The following is a 26,052-nucleotide window of genomic DNA, read 5'->3' as shown; positions in this document are numbered from 1 at the left end:
TCCCATTGGCCACAAAAAGAACATCTTATAGAATTCTTAACCATGATTAGCATTTGGAATGCCCTTTATTATAGACACAAATTACATTAAGCTTACGAAGTATTATTTGTTGTTGTACATTGAGGCTATGGCGGGATCTTCGGTCTCATAAATGATGAGCACGTCGCGAAATTTGTCGAGCAACTGCAGCAGCTGCGACCGTCGCAGATTCTCAAAGTACATGATCTCCTCGAGATGATGCTCGCTCTTAAAGTATCCCATCTGATAAAGCTTAACCAGCAGTGACAAATCATCCACATTCAGGGGAGGCGGGAATGCGGCGTATGGCGGCACGATCGGCATCATTGAACACCTGCAGCAGCTCCTTCAACTTCTGCTCATCCTCCATGGAGTCCAAGCTATCGCAGTTGTCGGTGCTCAGCGATGCCGTCATGCTAAAGTTTGACTTGTGGCTACTTGACGGCTGCACTGCAATGTTATCCGAGGCCAACGAGTCGTGGTCCTCTACCATCGGACGCCTGTTAGCATTGACGGGCATCGGCAAAGGTTGGCTGGACATGCTCAGGATGGAGCCACCATGCAGTGGATCCTCGTCGCGCTCCTCCTCTGTCAGATTGTCACAGCTGCCGGGCATGTGGGTTTGATTGCATGAGGCGGAGTCGCCAAACTCATCATCATCGCTGGGCATAAACTGGACGTAGGTGTGCAGTTGCATGAGCAGATGATGCTGCAGCATCCACAGCACCATTTGGGCCAGAATGCCCTGACGAGCCGGCTGCTGTAGCGGCGTCGTCAAGTGTCCAATCGATGTGGGCAACGAGAAGTCCGAAATGACCTCAAACAGCGACATGCCCGCAAAGCGCGTCGAGAACTTCTCCACCAGATGCGACTTGGTGTGCAGCGGCGCATCTGGTGCAATCACATAAACATTTGTCTCGCACAGTGGATAGATGATGGTGGCCTTGGCCCAGTAAACCAGATGCGAGACCAACTTGTAGACATGCTCAATGCTCAGATCCGCATTAGAGGCCATGCTCTGCAGACTGATGAGCGGATTGTATGCGTCCACCAGTTGCCACAACATGCGTGCCCCCGTTGGTGGCACACAGTCCAACAGCTCGGCAAAGTCTACGAGTAGCAACATTCCATGATATGGCTTCAGTGCGCGGAGACAACGATCAATTGTCTCCGGATCCACCATGCTGCCCTTCTTGTGCAGCTGATGTGCCTTCGCGGGCAGACAAAAGGTCAGCGTTAAATTCGAGTTCAGCGTGGTGCTCAGCAATCCTGTGGTGCACAAATCATTACAGATTGACTTAAGCGCTTTAGCCAAGCTGCAACGTTCTGCGATCAGCTCAAAGGTGCGTTCCAGCGGCTGTTGTTGCTGTTCGTCATGGGTGCGCGCCATGTACGCCGTTTGTTCCGTTAGATAACCACTGCGTTGTTCCTCAAATTTGAGCGCAAGTCCCAGGCGTTTGCTCAACTCGTGGTAACACTTGACAATAGAATAACTTGCCTGCGCATGCAGAGCAAACACAATGTTGATCAACATTTGTTGCTTCTTTGCCACAGTGACAGCCATACTGCTGCTAGCTGCATTGCTACCAGACGTTGTGGTTTGATTGGACGCGGAATTGGATGTCACAGCAGGCACCACGCTGATCAAAGTGGGATGACTGACGAAGCGCACATCGTTTAGTTTGAGCTCGAATTTCTGGTTGCATAGTTGCGGTTTGACTGCAAACAAAGCGGACAACACATCGTCTGCAAAGCCCTGCAGCTGTCCCTGCCCTTGACCTTGAGCTTGGGTCGGATGTTGATGCGTGGGCGTTTGCAGCAGGTCATCAGTGCTTGCGACGGCGAAGGGATTGCGCTTTTTATTCGGTTGCTCTTCATGCGGCTCTTCCAATTTAAGCGTTTGGCCGAGGGTTTGGTATGGATAGCGATACAGCAGACGATCGCCTTTGCTGTCGAAATAGACAAGTATCACGGCCAGCGGATTTACCTCCATTGCAGCATTATTTATTTATTATTTCTGTTGCCACCAGCTGTTTATCACTAGGGCGACGGCAAGTTATCGATAATATAGTAAACAGCTCTGCATTGGGGAATTCGACGCATCGACAAGTTAACAGAGTAATTTTGAGTGTAACAGTGCGTTAGCATAACATACAAATAAATTCAGCACAACCTCCGGTGCATTTGGTATTAATACATAGAAATATACTTTAAAAACCAGTAACCTAATCATAGTTGCAATATAAAAATTATTGTAAAATAATATTATTCAAAATTTGTAATAAAACTGGAAAACACACACTTCGGCACACAGTTGTTTTGCAAAATACAAATTTACGAAGTGTAACCAGTTAATAATTATGTCAGTGATATAACTCGGTATATTTTTCGTATATTAAATAGTACATTTTGAAGAGCCAACTGCGGTCACCCTGATTCTGCGCTTTCAAGAAGAAGAATCGGAGTAACGCGGAGTGTGAAACGCGTTTATCAGTGTAAAGTCAACAAATAAATTATAAAAAATAGATTTCGGGCACTGTGCTCAAGTGCAGTTATCACAACACAATAAAATGTAATGGTGAAACGTGTTAGTTATTGCTTAAAATGTAGTTTTAAAATTTGTCTTATTAGCGTGTGTTGGTAAAGAGGAAAAACACATAGGACGTGAAAGGTACAATGCGTGCAAAGCGTAAGTGTAAGCGAGATGCCATTAAAGTGTTGTAGCACAGCGGTCTACATACATACATTGTATATTTGAAAGCGTGTGTTTGTGTGTTGAACACGAAGCGAGGTACAAAATGTAATGAAGAATTATACAAATTGTAGCTATATTTTTGTCGTGTGCAAGTGTTGATTCTATCTTTCACTTAAATATGTGCAAAGTCAAACGTCTACTTACATATGGTCTATCAAAAATTATTCATATACACAAATATGTGTATGCAATTAGACAGTTTGCTTGCCCATATATGTATATCTTTTTTTCGTGTATGTTTACCACCCAGAAACGTGTATTATTTCATAGTCAAAATATATTAAATTTTGTGTATATGAGCGAGCGGCAATATCCGTGTATAGATTTTATATGTATGTACATAGGTGCATACATACATACATACATGTATTTTGCTGGCGCCGTGTGTACATGCATGCATATATCTTCTGTATGTTTGTATGTATCAGCGAACGAACAGACAGAAAGACAAAACGATTGTACGTACAGCACTATAAAGTACACAGCGGAATGATGGCAGGCGCAGTAGTAATAGTCTAAAGAAAGACAAAGTAGAAGAAGCAGAGCAGCAGCGCGAACAAAATAAAATAGCCGATAATAGGTAGGATTTGTGCTAGTTGGCATGCCTATGCCCGTAAGCCAAAACGGCCACACTATATTGTGGCTCTCACTCACTAGGTGATACAAGTGCGCGCGCAGCACAACACTGTATGTTCATCTCGCTCTTACACACGCTATATAATAGGTTTTGTGCGCCCTTTTCGTCGTTGTGTTTCTTATGCCATACGTATTAATAATAAAATTGATTAATCAAAGTGGAAACGTTTATTTTAGCAGGAAGCAAACAGTAAAACAACATCGCGTTCCACAACCACAAATCCTTCAATCCCAATTACAGTGTGTGCGAATTTAATTTGTGATTATGTGAAAAAAAAACCCAAAATATAAAAATATATATTCAAAACATAATTTTGTGCCGAAAAAAACAAAAGCAAAGCGGTAAACTTAACTCAACAGCTTGCCATTTTAAATCGTGTTGTGCATAATGAAGTAAAAATACAAATTATTCGCGGTGAGTACATATTAAACTGCTAAACAAAACAAACTCGACGCGCGCGCAAATCGTGTTCCAACAATGTCGAGAATTACATGCATGATTTGAATATGTCTCCTTTCGCCCAAATGAATCCAGAAAATTCTGTTTGGGACTAAAATTGTTAGTTTGACTATGGATGCACATTTTGTGAAATTAAATGATTTTAATTAAATTGCTATTGTCAATTTTTGAGTTTTTTTCGCACAGTGGGTCGCCATATTTAATTTCGTACTTTTCCCTATAAGTTCTATACTGTGCTCACTCGCACTTATAGCTATGGCATATATCTTGCGCGTTCGTTTGTTTTGCTTGCGATTTTCTTTTGTGCAACGTGAAGTTAGTTGTGCGTAATTGAGCTGCGTAGAGTTGCCACCTATTTACAAAATACACGTAAAATGTGTATTTATGTTTCATTTGTGCTTAAGAAATGTTTAGGCTAATGTTTGAATAAATGTTCTGCAAAAGCAATGTGTAGTATAACAAATTTGTTAAGATGCCTAAATGCATACCTTTTTGTATGTATAATAATTAACTAAAACCTACAACCACTGCATGTGTGGTTGCGTGGTTTATTGTTTTGACATGCGCAATAAGCGGAAAATAAATTGAATTAACCGAGAGGATTTGTAAATTAACTCAGCATTTGTGTGAACTATTTGTTGCTAAAGTTATTGTTAGGGTCGCCATGTTGGAATTGCGTTTTATATATTTTACGTGATGTTAGAACGGCACCGCAGTAATTGAGATTTTTCTATATTCTCTGGTTTTTTTTCGTATTCTGCTGTACTCTCCAATCGTGTGTTATGTTTTCGTCAAACGTTTTACTACCTAGTCTGGCTGTTTACACGCTTGTACGCCGTGAAGTTGGTTGCTGCTGTAGGTTGGCTGGTGTGTGTGCTCATCTATTTGTCTCTTTTCAACACATCTCCCATTCCAATTGTGGGCCTGTGCTGTGCTTCTCTTTACGCATACGTGATTTTTTGCCTCGCCTGCCCTGTACGATTTTTCGCCACTTTCTGTGGTATGGGCAAAAATGAAAGCAAAAGTTGATGAACAAGTTTTTAGTATATACATATGCATATATATTCCCTGGACCCATACATAATGGACACTGCAAATTGCAGATGCAAAAAGGCATTCGATAATTCAAGGGTTGTCACTATTTGCCGCTAATACCTCCCCCGCCAAAAATATGCATGTGTACCCCTGTTCGATGAATCTGTTCTCAAACATACGCGCATACGAACTTGCAATTACACATGCATGCATATGCATGTACATGTATGTATTGGTTTGTTATAATGCGAGAAATTTCTTTAGTTTTTCAGATACATATAGTAAACATCTATAAATGTACTACTGAATTATTTAGACAATTGGAAATAGATACATATAATTTTTTCATTAGTATGCATTTCAGTAGAACTTTAGTTGAAAACAGATTAGAAAACGATAGTCTGTCCAAAGTTTATCCAATAATGGAAAAATAAAACGTCAGTCGCTTAAAAACTATGAAAACAGAGAGGCAAACAAGCGTATAAAATGCGCGCAACAACAAAAAAATAAGACGCAATTAGTTGACACTAGCAACACTAGAGCTGGCTGGCATCATCATCAACAAACCAAACTAAACCAAAAACCATATGTAAAACACAAGCAGATAGAGTACAGCATTGAAATGTAGGTGTGGGTATATCAAAGTATGGATGTACACACATTTGCACATATGTATACGTATATGTGGGTGTGGGGCTGTCCCTGATCTGGTGTGTCAGTGTGTATGTAAGACAGGCGACGGCAATTGCATTAACTTTTCTACTCGCGTAGTTGTAAATGCCATTGAATATGTAACGAATGTGAATAGTCGATAGTTTGGCATTGATATCGATCGTTGGCACCGATTAGATTTGCTGTTGAATTTGGAATTTATGAGGAGGAAGCTTTGCTTGTTGACCTGACAACTATGTACACATATTGCAATTCCAACATTTGTGAGTTTTTGTCTGTCTCGAACCTAACGTAAATCTAAACGAAAGCGCGGCGGCGACCAGTCGCCATGTTGTATGATTGTTGTTTTGCTTGCGGTAAGTTTCAATGTGCAGTCAAACATGCTCTTTCACTCTTGCAAGTTTGCTAACTAATACACACGCACACACACAGGAACGCACATTTGCGAAGTGTGTGTGTAAATTTGTTTATGGCGCGCATTTTAGACGTCAGTTGGTTGCGGTAGGGTTTAAACTTTCAAGCTTTTGCATACACAGTTGTTTGTTGTATATTTACTCTTTGCCGTGTATTTCACCTTTCTGGTATTTATACCTACAAATGTGAAAATGTGTGTTTGTGTGTGTGAAATCGACACGCATACAATTGCAATGTGCCTATTTTATCTGCATCTTGTGCTTTTTCAGATGCTTGTTTATAAATTAAAGTATGTCGTAGTCGTTTTCGTCAACTTCGTAAATACGACACACATACACACAAATAAAATCAATCTGCAGCACCTAAATTGTTGTTGCTTCTCTGTTATCTTGGGGCTAGGCGAGGAGCTTTGTTTGTGCTTGTCGCTTCTATTGAGAAACAACATCAAACGGAAATAAATTATATACACACACTTGTGCGTGTGTGTCAGGCCACACACAAAATTACACAATTCTCTCCCATCATTGGCAGCGAGAAACATGTAGTATATATAAATAGGAATAAAAAGCATATAAAAAATAAAAATACATGCATAAGTCATTTTTCTGCATCTCGGGCTTGCTATCTTCACACATGTTCTTATTGGAAATGCGATGGGAAACAACAAAAGTTGACAAACAGACACACATGCGTTTCGTTGATGTCCATGTGTAAGAGTGCAATAGATAGTATTACATAACATTATGGATATGCGGCTGTGTAGCCAGCTTCTGTTATACAAATTAGCTGTTATAATTATGTACATTGTAAATGATGAAGTATGCGGCTAATTCGACAAGGTATTTACACAAATACACATTTACATTTGCATGCATATGTATGTGTATCGACATGCAGTAATACTTTATGATGGGGGGAGGTTACATAAGCCCATTGACTGTGCAATTAGCAATTCGCAATTCTGTGAAATTGTGCGCGCTTTTGTTGCTGTTGCTGTCCGCTGCTGCTGCTGCTGCTTTTGCTGTTTCTTCCTTTGCAATTCAAATTGATTGCTAAGTAAAAGCGAATAAAAGCTAGCAACAACAAACACACAAATAGCACTCAATTGAATGTAAATGCGCTGACTGCAACGTTGGCTGCGGTCTGTGCCCTATTTCAATTAGAAATGATATTTCGTATAGTCGCAAAACGCTGCTGCCAGCGCCTGTACTTAGAACCGTTGAGAGAGCCAAGTGCAACAACAATAGCAGCAACAACTACAACTGGTAATAGATACTAAAAAACAGCAGCAGTAGCAACAACAACAACAATGCGCGATGTCGTCGACTGCAATGAATGCCGCGCCGGATGCCAAGGCAAAATTAGTGCATTCACTTTTTGCTTTGGCTTTGGCAACGACCAAAAGCCACACAAACACATATATACACATACAATCCCAAATGTAGTTGTATCTTGTAAATACGAATGATGAGGTGTAAAGCGACTGCGCAAGAGAAATAACTTAGAAACTAAAAACAAAAGAAGATTTGATAAATGCCGGATGATCGAGCTACAGTTGAAAAACAAATAAATATCTATGACTAACTCTTATATGGCATCAAATGATAGTAATGCAATATATATTTCATCAAGAGATGCTTTGGAATTTATAAAGTTTGTCTTTGTGCAAGGCTTTTTTGCTTGACATGATTAGCGTCGCTCATAAAAATGATGAGTGGCCAAAGCGCAAACACAGGAGGAGAGAACAGGTTTTCTTGTGTCTTAACGCAAAAAATGCACAAGTGCTTGGGCACACACATACCACACACACATGTACACTAACGCGAAACGCACACAAATACAAATGTAAACAATGCAAGTTCATAACGTATCACTTGGTAGTTGTAGTTGTAGTTGCCGCTGTTGTCTCTCTATTAACGAGTTAGCAGCTACTTACTTCAAGAGTGTGTTCGCAGCAAGTGCAGCTGCGAATGGCATACAAAAAGAACACTAGAAAAATACACAAATACTCTCTCGCTCATACACGGAGAGGAGACAAGCAACAACAATTTTGATGCGCATGCGTTGCGTTTTGTTCATTTGCTTTGGATTACATAAGAGCGCCAACTAAATTGGCGGTTGGCAACACTGCACGATAAATTATCAAGCACTAATCGATAATCGATAAACGATACCCGTCGATAAAAATTTAATTTTTTCATTTATTATCAACTTTTGAAAAATATCTAATGTAATGTTCTTTTCATTTTGCAGCCAAATGGAACATACAACGAAACCTCGTTCGGTGAGCTAAGAATAAATTGATGTAGTTCCGTTGTTGCTGGATAACAACAACGATAAGAACAAGATCAACATTAACATCAAAACAACGATACTTTCGACTACACAAAACAATAACAACGAGAGATTCAGAAGACGAAAGCAGCAACAAAAGAAGGCGCGCCAGAACGGAAGCGCCGACTCAGTAGAGAGAAGGAAGCTGAATAAAAAAATACGCGGCGTTATGTTTGTAATGGCTAACAATGTAATGTGGCACAGTGTTGGAAATCGTATTTGCAATTTGAATGCGCGCCGCCCACAATTAGCAGCCGCCGCCAGCAGCGGTCAGGCAAACGCCAACGACGAGGAAAGCATTTCTGGTTATGCCTTAGGCCCCCAAAGGTTTGGGGGCACCATCACGTATATAGGCAGAAGTAATCGCACTTGCAGCAACCGCAGCAGCTTTATAGCGCGGCAGAAGTCACAAACATATTTCAAACAAAACAAACAACAATCGCAACTGCAGCAGCAACGGCGACAACAGCAACATCAGGGGCAAAGGCTTCTTGTGAATGAGATGTCTAGTGAAGTAGTATTAGTGTTGTGAAATGACAAAAAGCAAAACCCAGAAGCAGCTACAAAAGCAGAAGAAGAGCAACATAAACTTAGCACCAGTTAAAAGCAGAGCCCCCCCGCCCCTTTCTAAAACTAAAACAAATACAAAAACATAACAATTTAATTTCGAAAGCGATATATAAATACATTCACATAATATAATAATAATTACTATTATTTTTGTGAGCAATTCATAATTTGATATAAACAAAAACAACAAGAACAGCATCAGAAACAACAATGCCCATGTCCACGCACGACACGGTCTTTGTGGAACCTGTCGCCAGCAGCGGCAGCAGCAGCAACACCAACAACAGTACTGGCAACAGCCGCATTGCCATCGGTGGCCCACAGCAGCAGCAACAGCACCAACCACACATTGTTATCGATGGCAGCAATTTGTCAACCCAGGCGCAGCTGAAGCGCATAATGCAGCGGCGCATGTCCATTCAAGCGCAACCAGCGCCAAAATATGCGGTACGTGCCACAGCAGCAGCGCAACAGCAGACGCCACAGCAACAGCAGCAGCATGAGTTGCTCAATCCGCAAATCTACAAGATTGTCACCACCGATGGCAGCACGAGTAATGTCATCATTGATGCCTCCTCGTCGGCACCGCCGCACAACTCCAAGCTGCTGCTCAGTAATCTCACGGTGCTCTCCAAACAGGCACCGCCAATATCCTCCTCCCAGACACAGCAACAGCAGCAGCAGCTTAACTATCTCAGCGCAAAGAACTTGCCGTATGTGACGGCAACACCAGCAATCAAACAGCAGCAGCAGCAAAAATTTGGTAGCATTAGCGCCTATAAAGCGTCAGGAGGTGGAATTGCAACGGCAAAGCAGCTGCAAGGCTATGCTCAAGCCCCACAGCAACAGACAGCAGCCAATGCAACAACGACGCCGCTAATGCAAAAGGTGACACTTGGCTCGCGAGTTGTGACGCGTTTGCAATCGTATGTGCCGCCCCAGCAGCAGCACCAACAACAGCAGCAACAGACGCCGCAGATAATTGTGCAACCAGCAACGGCCACGCAACAAAAATATGTCAACGCGGCTGCTATCAATCGACCGGCGATAACGACAACAACTGGCGGAACAGCTGCAGCGCTGCTCAAGAAGACTAATCAGAAGATAACGGTCAAAAGCGTGGGCAATATGCTGCAGCAGCATCAACAGCAGCAGCAGCAACAACAACAACAACAGCAGCAGCTTAAAGCTTTTATCTCCGCACAGCAGCCGACCCACAAAGCAGGCGTTAAAACGAAATTTGTTAAGCAATACAACGCAACGACAGCGTTGTCGATTGCTGCGGTGCCTCAGCAGCAACAAAACGTTTACGCCAAGCAACAGCAACAACAATTGACAACCAGCAAGGTTGGAAAATTGACGTCAGGCAGCAGCATCAACAACAGCAAGTATGTGGTGCAGCAGCAACCGTTGCAACAACTGGCTGCTAACTTGCCGCAGGGCACACAGTTGCAGCAGAAGACGACGGCAACAGCTGGTGGTGGCTATATGCTGCAGCAGTCAACGCCGGGGGGCCATCAAGTTTGTCAACTCTCATGGCACTGTCATACAGCAGCATCAGCCCCAAATTCAGGCGGCGCAGACCAAACGAATACACTACAACAGCACCAGCAGCAGTGATAGTAGCAGCGATCATCATCAACAGCAACAACAGCAGCAGCAGCAATCCTCGCTGATCACCGACGATGTGATGATTGTGAATGGCACACAGATGACGGATGAGTTGTCGGCGCGCATACTACAGAGCATGGCGCAAAAGTCGTTCAGTCAGCAGCAACAGCGATATCAGCAACAGTCGACACCGACAACACCAACAGCAGCAGTAACCACAACCAATATGCCACCGCCGCAACCAACAGCAGCAACGCCTACGCAAATTGTTTATGGCAACAGCAGCAGCAATAGTGTAACTGCAGCAACCTCGGGCAATTTGTTGCTGACACATTTTCAAGGTGCAGCTGCAATCTCGCCGAGTTCCTCAGCGTCAACAGTAGCTTCGTCAGCGCCATCGGCAACGTCATCATCGTCATATCTAACTGTAAGCACCTCCAGCACGCCCTCGGTGAGCATATCTTCGCATGGATTCGCCAGCGGTAGTGCGGCGATGTCCTCGTATATGTCGGCAACGGCGGCACGCCGGCAATCGGTCAGTGCGCCGAGCAGTCGAGCCGCGTCGCTGGAACGCAAGCAGCAACATGAGGCTGTGGTGGCCGCTGCCAATCGCAAGCAGCCATCGAATGTGGTCGAGTATTATAAGCACAGGTAAGCTAATCGCAAAAAAAATGATTAATTCTATCCATAGTATTTAAAGATGGGACACTTATCGAGATAAAATGAAAAACTATCGATCTATTTAACGATCTATTGTATGTCTTTTTGAAATATACTATCGATAGATTATGAAGACTGCTCAAGTGCGACTACTATCGATAGTTTTCAACAATTTAGCACATCGGCAAATTGTTGAATTCATTTATGAAATGCACTCCAGCCAAGTAGGTTTTGCAAAACAAGTCAATTTGTCAAAGTTATTTAATTGTCAAGTGGACAAGTATTTAAAAAACAAAATCATGAGATCCAATTGTTTCAATGTGAAAAGTTGGCCTGAGTTTCCGGGCTTTATGCAGCTTAGACTGTAACTGCCAACAGAATAAATAGTAAATAAATAGTAAAATACAGATTACAAATTAAAAGCAAATATTATCAAGGAAAAAATAATATTGGGGATTTTTCTTGCAGCCTGAACCACAGCAATAGCACAAGCAATTTAAGCAGCCTGCGTGGAAGCGTAACCAGCAACAACAATACGACAACAAATACGCCGCACTTGACGCCAGTGCATGTGGATGCAACCACGTTGATAATGAAGCCCCAACAGCAGCCACAGCAGACGCCGCAGCCGACACAGCAGCAGCCTCAACAGTTGCAGCAGCAGCAGCCGCCACAACAGTCGCAACAGCAGGTGGCAACGCAACCACAGCAGTTGAGCGCCAACGAAGAGGAGTTGTTCATTGAGGAAGTGCGTCCAGTGCCAGTGCATACCCAAGACCTGCGATTGCAGCAGCTACACGCCATAATGCAGGATCACACCTACGCCTCCCAGCAGCAACAACAACAGCAGCAGCAGCAACAACAGCAGCAGCAGACTGCAACATCTGGGGCGATAGCCCAGCAATCTCAGCAATGGTCTTTGGGCGGCATTGGCGTTACTGTGGCAGGTGCAGCGACAACACCAGGCGGCAGCTACAGCAGCTACTTCGCACCACAAAGTAAGTGAAAACGTTTACGTAAATTATATAGGCTGCCATAACTAAAGCACTTTAATTCTTCTAGTTGCTCGCCATGTGACTGACGATGATGCACATTCGGCCATCAGCGGAAGTTCGCGGTTGGCAAGCGCTGACATCGATCCCGGTGAGGAGACAGAGACAGCGCCTGAAGCTGAGGCCGAGGATGATTCTGTGACGCGGTGTATTTGCGAGTTAACGCATGATGATGGCTATATGATTTGCTGTGACAAGTGCTCGTAAGTTGAAGAAAAAAATAATATCGGTTGTATGCAATAAGCAGAAAAAGTCTCCTTTGCCAATTAGAATTATATACTTCATGCTGTTGCATACATACATACTCTCTAATAAGTAACTCTTAGTAAACACAATCCCAATCTTTCTACAGCGCCTGGCAGCATGTGGACTGCATGGGCATCGATCGTCTCAACATACCGGAGGAGTATCAGTGCGAACTCTGCCAGCCACGTCCGGTGGACAAGGCCAGAGCGCGTGCGTTGCAACGCCAGAAGCGCAAGGAGCACATGCTGTTAGTAGCCAGTCAGGCGGCCAGTGGTGTGGCCGCCGTTGCAGCTGCCGCTGCCGCAACAGCCGCTGCAGCGGGCAATCCTTTGGGTGCAGCAGCTTCTGTGCCGGGTGGCGCACTCTACGGCAGTCAGGAGATGCTGCAACAACAGCAGCAGCAACATCAACGACTGGGCAGTGGACTCAATGGTGGCTTTGCAACTGGCGCTAATAACGCCACTGTTACCGGCATGGGCAAAAAATCGAAGAAAACCAAAGATGGCGCCACAACGCTGAAGAAGAGCAAGAAGGGAGGCGACAAGCTGGGAGCAGGCGGTGCTGCGGGAACTGGAGTTGCCGGTGGTGGCTCAACCAGTGCCAAGGGCACCAAGAAGAGCAGCAAACGCAAAACGAAATCGAGTGGTGATGGCAACGGTGGCAGCAGTCCAGCTCTGACTGCCGCTGAGAAGCACGCAGCGAATCTGCGGCAATGGATCGAACACTACGAATACGCCGTGACCAATCATTACTCGCCCGAGTTGCGTGCCCGCCTGCATGCCATTCAGAAGCAACCGAGCTTGCTGCAAAGCATTCAAAATACCGAAAACAAGGCGTTGCGTCTGATTGCTGCCGGTTGTGCCAGCGAACTAGAGAAGCGTGCTCAATTGATACCCTATGCTGGAGCCAAGGTGTTGATCAGCAGCATTGATCTGGCGCCGCATTCGCCCATCCATGAGCTGCGTGGCAAGTACATGCTAACGACCCAGTTTCGCACCCAGAATCCCACCGTGAACATGAATACGCCGCCGCCAAGCAACTATCTCAACAGCTTCAAGGTGCACAAGACGCCCGGGCAGTTTGTGTTCTTCTATCAGCTGCCGGGCGTGGAGGCTCCAATGCAGACGACAGCCAACCAACAGCTGGCACCGCAACCGCTGCCCTCTTACCTAAAGGGACCCGAAGTCTGCGTGGATACGCGCACCTATGGCAACGATGCACGCTTCGTGCGACGCTCCTGTCGACCCAACGCCGAGTTGCAGCACTACTTCGAGAAGGGCACTCTACATCTGTACATTGTGGCTTTGACGCACATTCGGGCGCAGACGGAGATTACGGTGCGACATGAACCGCATGATCTGACAGCGGTCGAGCATAAGAAATCACATTCGGCTGTCATCCAGCCGACGAGCACACGTTGTGCCTGCGATCTGGGCAGCGATTGTTTGTTCGCATTGCCTCTGGCGGTGCAACAACAATTGCAGGCACCGCCCACGCAACCGCGCAGCAGTCATCGCAACAAGGCGGCAGCAGCAGCGGCCGCAGCCGCTTCTGTGAACAGTGCGGCGGCCATACAGCTCACCATGGGACTGGGCAACAGCATGACGGCAGCCGCTGCAGCTGCAGCAGCCGCGGCGACGGCACGCAATCGTTCCACATCCTCGAGCGGCGAGAGTAGCAGCCACATGGGTCTGAATAGCCCACAGCTCAGTCAGCTGAATTTGGGCTTTAAGCCTAGCGCGACGGCTTCTTTGATGCCGGCAACAGTTGGCACTGCGGCTGCAGCAATGCTCTGCAACAGCAACAGCAATGGCGGCAACAGCAACAACTCGTGCTCCGTTTCCATGTCGAGTGTGCTGCACGATTCGGGCATTTGCACATCTTCATCGTCACCCTCAGTATCCATTCCATCGCCCACGCCCACTCAACTGCAGTCGCCCACATTGCAGCAGCAGCAGCAACAACAGACGCCGCAAACATCACTGCTGCAGCGCAGTCCAACGCAGCAGCAGCAACAAATTCTTGCGGCGCTGCCAACGCCTATGTTGTTGTCGCCACAGATGTTGCCGAAGCCTGCACAGCAGCAGCCTTCATTGCTGCAACAGCAGCAGCAACAACAACATCCGCAGGAGCCGTTGGCTGTTATTGCAGCTGCAGCGGCTGCTCAGAGGCCCATGGCAACTTATTATTTGCAGCCGCAACAACAGCAACCTCAACAACAGCAACAACAACAACAGCAGCAGCAGCAACATTTCATGCAGCAACAACAACTGGCGGATGAGGCTCGCATGGCAGTAAGTGCGCTACAAACGTTGCATGCCACGCCCACTTCACATATTGTGACGCCCATAAAAATTACAACGCAGCAAATGAAACTGCAGCAGACGCACCAACAATTGCAGCAGCAAGCGCAGCAACAACAGCTTCAACAATCGCAACAACAACAACAGCTACAACAATCGCAACAACAGCAGATACAACAGTCCCAACACCAGCAGCAGCTTCAACAACAGCAACAACAACAGCAGCAGCAACAACAACAAAAACCGCAACTGCAGCAGCAACAACAACCAAAGCCCTATCAACCTGTTGTAGTATCGCCTACCAAGACGCCTATTAAATCAACGGTATCGTTGCCTATCAACAATCTGAGCAACAACAATAGCAATATTAATGCAACACCAACTAGTCGCAAATCGCCGGTAAAAACAGCAGTAACAACGCCGACAACAAGCACGCCTGTGCTCGAAGCCAAGCAGGAAGATGTCGTAGTAACAACTCCTACGCCAGCAACACCGACAGCAGCAGCAGCAGCGTCAACAACTGCGACGCCAGCCACATCCACACCTGCAGCTAAAAAAGGACAAGCCAAAGTCACGCGAGGAGCGTAAATTGGAGGCCATACTGCGTGCAATCGACAAAATGGAGAAGCAGGAGGCACGCGGCAAGAAAGCAGGAGCAGCGGGAGCTACGGTTGCAGGTAGCGACAGTCGGCAGGCGGGCAGCAACAAGCGTAGCAGCAACTCGCCGGCATCGCCACGCAAACGCAATGCCAGCAGCAATTCTATTAGCGAATCAACGGATGCCAATGCCAGCGGTTGCCCCACGCCCACCAGCAGCAATAACAACAACAACAACACGTCGCGGCGCAATAAGAAAAAGCGTAAAGTTAGTCGCAGCTACAACAACAACAATAACAATAGCAAGCGTCGCAAGAGCATGAACGAGTCGGACAATGAGTCGCATACGGAGTCGGAACTCGCGTCGCCAGCAGCAGCATCGCAGCAACAACAACACAACAACAGCAGCCTTAACAATAGCAACAGCCTAATGCTGCAGCAACAACAACAGCAGCAATCTGCTGATCAGGCAGCTGGTTTGTTGCTCGCCTTGGCGCACAACAATTGCGACGCCTTCAAGCCACCAGCAGCAAACGGAACTGGAGCAGTCAGCAGTGCTTGTCTGCTGATTGAAGCAGCCATGGGACCACTGGAGCAGCAGCCTCAACAGCAGCAGCAGCAACAACAACAACAAGTCGTAGTTCAGCAATTGCCATCGCCTTCGATGGGTGAATTCAAGTATCCGCCCAGTGGCGCTAAGACGAAGAAAACACTCATGTCCAGCTGGTTCCAGCAATCCGAGCAGGAACAACAAACCTCTGGCCTCGACAGCCTAGTACAGGCGGCAATGAGTGAAATCAACGGTTCCCGTGAGCAACTTCAACAACAACAGCAACAGTTGCAGTTGCAGGATCCACCTGCACCAGCATTACTGAAGGTGGAGCACTTTATACATCAAGTTGAGGGTTCGGAGCGTTTGCAGACGCCATCAGTACAGAACAATTCGTCGGTGAAAAAGCGCTGGCTACGTCAGGCCATCAGCGAGGAGACCACGGACGAAAGTCAGCCGCAGACGCCGGTGACACCGACGCCAAGCAGCGTAGCATCGCCCCAAGCGCAGCAGCAGCAACCACAACAGCAGCAGCAACCGCAACAGCAGCTGTCGAATGGCTTTAGCACGCCGTTGAAGAAGCGTCGTTTGGTGGTCATGAGTAATGGCGGACTTGAGACATCAGCAACCACTGACGAACCACATATCGATGTTATTGGCAGCGCTGGCGAGGAAGATCACAAAGTGGAGCCCAAGACAGAGCAGCTGAAGGTGGAAACACAACAGCTACACTTTGAGCAAGACGACGATGTCGATATCTTGAGATCACCGAGTCCAGGTGCTCAGCAGATTGTGGCCGAAGATAATTTGGTGAAAATTGAGCCAGAAGATACGAGCGCTGCAGCTGAAGATGTCAAAATTGATGTGGAGCGTGAGGAAAGTCAGGCATGCGACAAGTTCGAGGAGCTGCTGAAGGTAAAGCGCGAACAGGAGGAACAGCAACAACAACAGCAAGAGCAACAGTTGCAACCAGAGACCATTGAGGAGCCTAAGCTAGAAAACTCAGTGGAGCAGCAGCAGCAGTTGGCTAAAGTGGAGCCCAAAGCAGAGATCAAACCAGATGTGGAAATGTTGCCTGCGAAACTAGAACCGATACCAGAGCCTAAGCCAGGTGAATCGTTGCTGCGCACAACAGTAACAGCAAGTGCAGCATTAGCAACAACAACCAGCAACGCGATAACAACAGCAGCAACCAGTACCACATTGTTGGTGGATTCGGTGAAGGCGGCCATCAAGGCACGTGCACCCGCTGTCAAGGAAGAGTCAGAAGAGCCGCTCAAAAAGAAACCCAAGCTGGAATTGCTAACAACCAAGCCTGCAGCTGTTGCAACAACTACAGCAATAGCAGCAGTGGCATCTACTGCCTCGACAGCAGTGACCTCAGCAGTCACTGTAGTCACAACAAAAGCAGCAACATCAGCAACTGCATCTGCGGCAACAGCAGTAGCCACGAAAGTTACATCTACGGCATCAGCTGCAGTGACAACGACAACACCAGCAAGTACTGCAACAGCAACAGCAAGTACTGCAGCCAGCAGCAAGAATCTAACCGAGCTGGATATACAACAGCGCTTGTTGTCTTTCCATGCGGCAAACATTTCGTATCTGCAGTCACGCAACAAGAAGGCCACTAGCAACAGCAGCAGCACCAGCTCCAGCAAGAGCAATAGCAACAACAACAGCACCAGCAGCACAGCCAACACCACGCCCGAGTTGACAATAGTGAAGAAGTCGAGCAAGGAGAAGGATGAGAAGCGTGAACGTGACAAGCAGCTAAAGAAATCGAAAAAGGAGAAAAAGAAGTCCAAGGACAAGGACAAGCAGAAGGTGCCAGCAGCAACAGTTGCAACCTTGGGAGCAATGCCAGCGCCTGAACTGAAAAAGAAGCCTAAAGAAAGCAAACAGCCGCAGCAGCCACAATTGTTGACAGCAACACCAACAGCAGCAGTTGCAGCAACAACTCCCACAGCAACAGCCAATGGCAAGACCAAGCACAATAGCAATCATCCACTTGAACAACAACAACAGCAGCAGCAGCAACAGTCGGCGCTGCGTCGTCGCACCATGTCCATGTGTGTGACGCCAGCAACGACGCCAACGCCAACTGCAATGCCCACCACGCCCATGGCAACCACAAAGAAGCGTCAGACAAACTTTGAGCAGGAGCTGACGAAGCCCAACAGTCAAATCCTAAGCAGCAGTTTGCTACTCAACAGCAGCAAAGCTACCCAGCAACCGACAGCAGGAGCAACAGCAGCAGTAGCAGCAGGTGTCGTAGCAACCACTGCGCAACAGCAGCAACATCGCAAAGAGAACAACCATCACCATCAACAGCAGCAGCAGGAGTTGCCTGGTTCGATGAGTCTGGCAGCTGCCATTGCGAGTGGCAAGTTGACGGCGATTAGTCGGCGAAGGGAATCCATGTGTGGCAGTCGACAGCAGGCGGCATTGATAGCGGCAGCGCTTAAGAAGGAAAAGAAGGAGAAGAAAAAGAGCAAGAAGAAAGATCGAGAGAAGAAGCAAAAGGACAAAGACAAGGAGAAGGAAAAGGATAAGGACAGCAAAGCGAAGAGCTACAATCAACAGAAGCCGCAACAACAGCCGGTGGCAGCAGCTGCTACGCCGCCAGTCAACGCCTTGCCCAAAGTGCTGGCCAAGCCCACCATACCCGCAGTCACTCCTACACCCACACCCCCACCCCCAATCTCAGCAGCTCCAATACCTGTGCTCATCACCCAACCGACGCCAACAATGGCAGCAACAGTTGCTCCCGTTGTACCCTCGCCAATGGTAGTGCCCGGCAGCAACAGTCTCGCCTCGGCTGCCAAGCAATTACCGTACTACAATACCATCTACGGCAAGCTGCAGGAGCCACCAAGCAGCGCTGCTTTGGCCTCGCCAATTGCCAAGCTGCAGAGCAACAGCATGCCTAGCTTGGCCGAGTATTTGGAGGCCACAAAAGCGAAAGCTGCAGCAGCAGCTGTTGTTGCCGCCGCCTCCGCTACTGTTTCAGCGCCAACCACTCCAATTCCAGCCGTGGACAGCATGCCACCGCCAGCGACAACGCCACTGAAGCTCTACACACGCACTGCTAGCCATGATCCGCGTCTGAATCCGATGCTCACGGTGCCGGAACCGGCCCCCATGCCAAAGCGCAAGTTGTCGATCAGCGAGTACCGCATGCGACATCGTCCATCCGTCGATACGGCGCCCACAACACCGACAACGCCACCGAAACCCATGGAACGCTTTGCTAAGCCGCAGACGATCAACAAGTGCTCGCTGCAGTCGCCTGAACGCTTTCAGGCAGCTATGCGGGAGCGACGCAATTCGATCAGCGTGCACCAGAACAACATTGTCACCAACAACAGCAGCAGCAATAGCAGCGGCAGCAATCAGCACTATGCGCAGCAACAGCAGCAACAATCGCCGCATCATGCGCAGTCTGCGTCGTCGCTTAAGAGTAAGTCCGCTAATGCATCTGCTATAAACTCGGCGGCAGCCACGTTGAGCACCGTCAACAGCATCCTAAGCACAGCCCACAAGTTGCACATGTTCGACGACAAGCCCAAGAGTAAGACGTCACACATCTTGTTAACTTGATCTAAAGTTATTAATGTATATTCATATATTTTCCAGCTGGCCACTTTAATGCGGCGCCCACATTGCTGGAGCAGCAACAGGAGAAGATGAGCGAGAGATCGCGTTTCATGCAACGAACCATATCTTGCGATTCGCGTGTGATTGAACGCCTGGGTGTTGGAGCATCAGGAACACCTGGTGAAAAGTCATCTTCGGCGACCGCCAGGCGAGATGGCGCTTAAGGTAAGTGGACAATAAAGTCACTAAAGTGTGAAAATACAAGTATAATTTAATTTAACTTACCAATTCTTTCAACAGCTTCGTCGATAAATTAACTACAGCAAAACAACCAAGTCTAAAGCCAGAATATAACTCAGTTCACAACTACAAGAAACTCGACCGATCAACCTGGCTCAAGTGCTCGTTGAAAGCAAAAAATAACCTTACCCATAAACTATTATAATTGAAGGCACTTTTCTTATTTAACGAAAAAAAATGTAGTGCGAAAAGAAAATTGGAATAGAACAAGAAACGCGCTTATCGTAGCCAGGAAATGAAATCCTTATTATTTTTGTTGTAAACGCTATTTACTCGCTATAACTATACTACTTACACATACAACTAGAATTTAGATATGTATATATGCATTAACGATATGAGATTGAGCAGAGAAACACAAAAAAACAACAAACTACAACAACAAAAAGCAGCAACAATAACAATATATTTCAAAAGAGCCTTCTGCTAAATGATTTAGTTATTTAATAGTCGCTTTTTTCGTAACCAACCGAGCAACTTGCTACTATATACAAATATATACTATACATAGCGCTATAATTATATATATCTATATAGAAATGCTTAGATGTACGAAAAAGATCGAAAAACTACACACATAAACAAACAAATTGAAATCTTTTCATGTTGGTTAGCTAAACAGTTAGTTTAAATTCCTAATTTAAACATAGTAGATTTTACTACATTTTTCTTTGTCATAACTATAAAATTAAGTAAATTTCATTTAAATTCAATTCACTTAACTGAAATATGCAAGAGAGATTCTGCAATTAATCTGATAAGTTTATGATGATTTTTATACATTTTCTGTAATAGTTGTAATTAAAGAGTAACGCCACTGCGAGTATATTTACATATACTTCAAGGCAACAATCAAAGCATTAACTAAACTAATTTAAATAACAACAACACAGAAACTGCAACAACAGCATAACCAGGCTTAAAACGCAAGCAATACTAAAAACCAAAATGAAAACCAGAATAACAGTACATAAAACATGTAAATATTAAATTGTAAAAAAAATGAGAAAGTGCATATTGTTAAATATTTGTACATAAAAAACAAGCGTTGTTTATTGTTCAACAAAACAAAAACAATAAATAGAAAACGCTACTTGTAGTTTGTAAGTTTGGAAACATTGAAAAAAGAGTACAAAACGCGAGTTAATTGAACGTAATCTAATTCTAAGAAAGTAACCTTAAAACAAATTTATAATTAACGAAAAAAAAAAAGGAAAAACACCAGGAAAAGTTACAAAAAATTGTATATAAACAAGATTAGAAATGAGGCCGTCGCGTATTTAGATCTAAGTTTATTATCTAACACGCTGCTCCTTAACCATAACTCCTTCCTATTCAACCCACCACCTTAAAAATACATATATTGGGTTCGACATAACATTTATTTATTTTTTTTTTACATTTATCTTACTAACATTTTCTATCCTTTAATGGGAAAGTGCAGCAAACAAAAAATATACAAAAACAACTACGATTTTTGACCCTGTGAATATGTATATCTAATTCAATATTTTAATATTAACAAATGAAAAGAAAACGTGAAACTAAGTATACACTTTTACTTTTACTTTTACCCCACTTCATTTCACTGAAATTAAAACTTTATGTATATAACAAGAACATTTACATTTAATAATTAACAGCATACAATATTTTGTAAGCAAAGTGAATTTTAACTTAAATATAATTAAACTAAGAAAAATATTCAAATCCCAAAAGTTCATAATTATTATCATGAAGTTATGGTTTTGACTGATGCAAACTCAATAATCCGTTGGTAATTATGATTGATCAATCAAAAGTTTAATCGAATCTTTTTTCTCTTTTAAACTATTCAATCCGAAAGCAAGAGATTCTTCATTAGAGATATGATTTCAACTGCGTGATTAATCACACATAGAATCAACAAATAAACTGGCTTAATTCTCCCCAAACAAATCGTATATACAAGTTTGAGATTTTGGTTTAATTTGAGAAATTCGAGTAAATTTTTTATTGATTCTTATATCAATCATAAGCATATTTTTTTTGCATCAGTTCAAACCAATTTCTAGAATTTCAGAGATTTAAAGTTCATCCCGAAGTAAGATAATTTTCAGAAAAACAACCATAACAATTATTATTCTCATATACAAGAAATATTATATTGAAAACAAAAGCTCTTGTTAAACTTTGAAATCGCAAAAGAAGATATACATTTTAGATTTTGTACCTATTAAGAATTTGTTGTTTTTCTTTATGGGCTTTTTTTTAAATATTGTACATAATCAGAAAGTCGATTTTATATAAAATATTATTGTTAATTTATTTAGGATTTGTATGATACTTATATAAAAGCTAGTTATATAAATATTAGATATACACACATTTACTATACCGAAAATTTGTAACAAGTTCGTAATGAAAATTGAAAAGAAAAGAAAAAAAATAGTTGTAGATAAATTACTTATAACTTATTTGAGAGAAATTCAATATAATCATTTTTACTTTATTTGTAAGTGCGAATTTTGAATAATAAGAGTAGAGTTTTTAGCCTTAAAATTTGGTTTAACTGATGTACATTAAATATGTTAATTATTTACTAAACGAAATACAAGAACACATACACAAACAAAACAAAATAAAAGAAAACATGCGCGAATGTTTATAACACTTCCGTCTGTAAAATACATTAAAAATTGGATTCGTAAGATTCTTTACAAATAAACAAAAAAACACAAATAAAACGAAAATAAAATGATAACATTTTAAACACACAGTTTGTTTTTATTTCAATACTGGCAGATTTGGTGGATTTTTTTATTTTCCTAATATGTATTATTGCTGCTCCTGACTGATTGCAATAAATATTAAAAAAAAACTTGACCTACGTAAACTCCTGACCTACATTACGTATTTAGAGGCTTATCAGCTGCGATTTTTATTAATGCCATGTTCAAATTTAATTTTCAGTTGTTTTTTTACTTTTCCAAAGTCAAACTAGGTTCTGTCTGCTTGTAAGTATGGTATTTGTTTGCATAGCTTCGTCCAACGATGTGGAGGTAAATGAACTTTAACAGATAAATCTGGATTTATACAATTGTTATTTAAAGACGCCGCCAGTTAGCAGCGTTTCCTCCATTTCCTTTGCCGATTCTCCAAGAATACATCAATTGAAATTGCCCGCCTTTGAAGTGTGCTCAATTTTATGAGATAGTGAATAAGTCGGTCTCGACTGGACAGTTATTCAGATAAGAAAAAGGATTTCAATAGGGACTTGGCCAAATATTTTTCCCAATACATTCAAAGCTAAAGTTTGATTCACAGTGTGAGTTTCACACGCAAAGATTTGGAAGAACTATTCAAATGGTACATTATAATTATTTTGCAATTTCTTCTGAAGATCTGTACAGATAAACCTTGGTTCAAATCGGTTAATGATGCATTAAAAAAATCTAAAATTGAATTTAATGTTAATTTAATTTCCCCTAAGAACTGCGAAACATTTGTCTCAAGTTGATTAAGAATAATATAAACAATTAAATTAAAATATATAAATTAAATAAACGTATGCAGAAATTCTCTATTCAACTATTTGAATAGGAAAAGATAAAGTATTATTAGATTTTAAAGGCTTTTTTTGTAGAAAATGTGTTCTTTACTAAAAATTAGTTCTGAGTAGAATCTGCAATACCAATTAAATAAGTCAAGTTAATTGTACAAAATTCGATATTAACTGGTTGATCTCAAGTTGCAATCATTGGAATAGCTGTTGCAACTACAAGCGGTACGTGATATTGCCCTACGATGAAGAATTTCAAGATAGAGAATGCAGCAGCGAGCAAAGTGCAGCGCACGACTGGTCATTGTCGCCTAAGCTTATCACTGCTGTTGGCAATAGTTGGGGTCACATAGATAGAATGACGAATGCGATAAGAGTCAAAAGAATTAAACTATAGTATGTATATAAAAAAAAGAGTATAAACATGTTGTTTTTTATTGCTTATTTAAAGCCCTTGGGGCAATTGAAATCATATTTGTTAATATCGTACGAATATGCTTTTACATTTCCACATAGGTTGGCATGGTCATGACACCACAGTTGTTCTTTCGAGCCGACATTAGAATGTAGCCATCGTTGCCCCAGTAGGTGGACCAAGAGTTCTTCACCAGCCAATAATCCTCGCCATTAATGTTGCCATAACCCACAGCCAGTACAGCATGATCGAGGCCATCGACATCGTTTTTGCAATCCGGTTCATAGTACACACCATGCGAGTAGAAACTGAAGGTCCTGGGTGAGGCATCAATGGCTACGGAGAGTGGACCATGCTTAAGCAGCGCCAACTTGAAGGCATCGGGATCATTCGAAGTGACATTGACAAACCCGGTGATGGGTGCAACAAGTGTGGCATTCTTGACATGACAATAGCCATCCTGTCCGAGATAGGGACCATATTCCTCCTCGGTGGGAACGCCGCCAACTTGCATCATCCATTGGTAGACACGGAAATCCTCACCGCCATCGCAGCCATTGTTGCCATAACCCCAGGAGCAGTCAATCAACGCCTGCTGCGAGAGACGCACCAGATTGCCACCATTCTTGAGGAAGAAAGCGCCCTCGATATGTCCAATGGTGCCAAAGGACCAGCAAGAACCGCACACCGATTGATCTGCAAAATATAAAAGGTAAAATAGAAGCAGCAGCCCAAAATGAATACCAGAGAACGTACCTTTCACGGGGGTGACGGCACCATAAAGACGCCAATCGTATTGCGAGGGAATGTCATCCTTGAGCTTATCCACATCGTAGGGGGAAAGGTTTGCCGGAATTGTAGCCACCCGAAGATTTGTAGCCGCGACGTGCCTTCAACTCCTCATCGCTCTTATCGGCCAGATGATTGACAGCCAGCGTATAGCTCATTTTGGCACGATTCTTTGAGTGAATGTAACGCAAGTTTTGACGGAAAATGTTCTTGCGATGCTCGTGCTCCTTGTCGTCCTGATATTCGACACCATGCTTGCGCTTAAAGTGATGGAATGCCGTATCCACATGCTCATCGCTGCCTGAGATAAACTCCTGCATGGGATTGAAGGTGGCAAAGTGTCCAGTACCCGGCCCCGGGAAACCAGTGCAAGTCAAATTCTCATCAATCTCAAACACTTCATTGGGAATATCGTCATGCTCATAGCTATCATAATCCAGATAATAATGATCATAATGGGAGCCCAACAACGAATTATAGCCACGCATCTCATAGCGCACAGGAATCGGCATACGGCTTGCTGGATAATGTGGTGACTTCTTGTAGCGCACCCACAATGTATAGACGTTCTTCTTCTGACCAATTGTTTCTTCCAGCCTAAACTTGTCGCATGTAAAGCCCAGGAACGTTTCAGTACCAATCAGTTGGAATGGCTTGGCATCGGGTAAAACACTTTGGATTTCCACAGTCTGATTGGCGGTGCCATTAACCTGTAGACAGCTCAGCTTGTTGAGGGCATCCTGTGTGGTAACCGGTGCCAGTTTCAGCGAGGTGCCATATTGTCCTTCACCGGCCAATTGATATGTTTTCACCATGCCGCCATAGTAATCAATACGGGAACGTTTTGTGTTCTTATCGTACCAGGCAAAGAAGGGTTCCGCTATTTCGGCATAGGGAATGTACAGTGTGCCCTTCACAATATAGTTGGGATCCCAGCGAGGCGGCTTGGTGCCAGAGACTTGTAGAGAAAAATAAATAAAATGAAAAAAAAACGCGGCAAGTTTAGCAAAATGTCGAAGCGGTAACCGGCAGCCATTGCAATATTCAACTCACGCAACACTTTCTATATACACACATGTACACCCATGCATACAGCTAAAATGCCGCTTAGACACGCACACAAATAGAAGAGACAATTATTTTCTTTGTTTAGAGCAATAATTGTTCATATAATATTTCTAAAGTACTACTCACCCGCTAGCATTAGGCCGGCCAGCAGCGCCAAGTTTAACCACAATTGCATTTTGTTATGCGATATAAATTATTTTGCAATTGCACTTTAGTTTTTTATTTGAATGCGTTCGTGTAGAAGGGCAAATACTAATTGGACTGCTTCCAGTGCAAATCAAACGACGAAAGCTCGCACGAAACGCACAGAGCTGAAGAGAGAAAGAGAGAGCGCGACAGCTGTGTTGCTAACAGCTGTCAGTGTTCAACATGATCTTATTAACAGCTCTGTTAACTGACTGGCCGTGTGACCAAATTGCTTTAGTT

At 43.9% G+C, this 26,052-nt stretch overlaps 3 protein-coding genes across 3 annotated transcripts; 1 reads left to right on the top strand and 2 right to left on the bottom strand.

The window, feature by feature from the left end:
* Window positions 1–32: 32 nt before the first annotated feature.
* On the bottom strand, window positions 33–2,194 carry LOC133845618 (GATOR complex protein NPRL3). Its single transcript, XM_062280119.1, is given in 2 exon segments — window positions 33–303; window positions 305–2,194. Coding segments are annotated over 2 exon segments (1,908 nt in total). The 5' UTR covers window positions 2,012–2,194; the 3' UTR covers window positions 33–102.
* Window positions 2,195–2,463: 269 nt separating this feature from the next.
* Window positions 2,464–22,565, top strand: LOC133845650 (uncharacterized). The gene is given in 10 exon segments (XM_062280152.1): window positions 2,464–2,689; window positions 3,587–3,824; window positions 8,244–10,402; window positions 10,404–11,156; window positions 11,634–12,163; window positions 12,228–12,420; window positions 12,570–15,330; window positions 15,332–19,487; window positions 19,553–19,738; window positions 19,814–22,565. Coding segments are annotated over 7 exon segments (9,876 nt in total). The 5' UTR covers window positions 2,464–2,689; window positions 3,587–3,824; window positions 8,244–9,104; the 3' UTR covers window position 19,738; window positions 19,814–22,565.
* Window positions 22,566–23,755: 1,190 nt separating this feature from the next.
* LOC133841042 (digestive cysteine proteinase 1) lies at window positions 23,756–25,916 on the bottom strand. The gene is given in 4 exon segments (XM_062273292.1): window positions 23,756–24,465; window positions 24,526–24,607; window positions 24,609–25,516; window positions 25,753–25,916. Coding segments are annotated over 4 exon segments (1,650 nt in total). The 5' UTR covers window positions 25,802–25,916; the 3' UTR covers window positions 23,756–23,854.
* Between the last annotated feature and the right edge of the window lie 136 nt (window positions 25,917–26,052).

Source organism: Drosophila sulfurigaster, chromosome 3, assembly GCF_023558435.1.
Source record: "Drosophila sulfurigaster albostrigata strain 15112-1811.04 chromosome 3, ASM2355843v2, whole genome shotgun sequence".
In the NCBI taxonomy this organism is placed as follows: Eukaryota; Metazoa; Arthropoda; class Insecta; order Diptera; family Drosophilidae; genus Drosophila; species Drosophila sulfurigaster.
The sequence above is the reverse complement of the archived record's forward strand: the minus strand, read 5'-3'. Positions and strand labels throughout refer to the sequence as shown.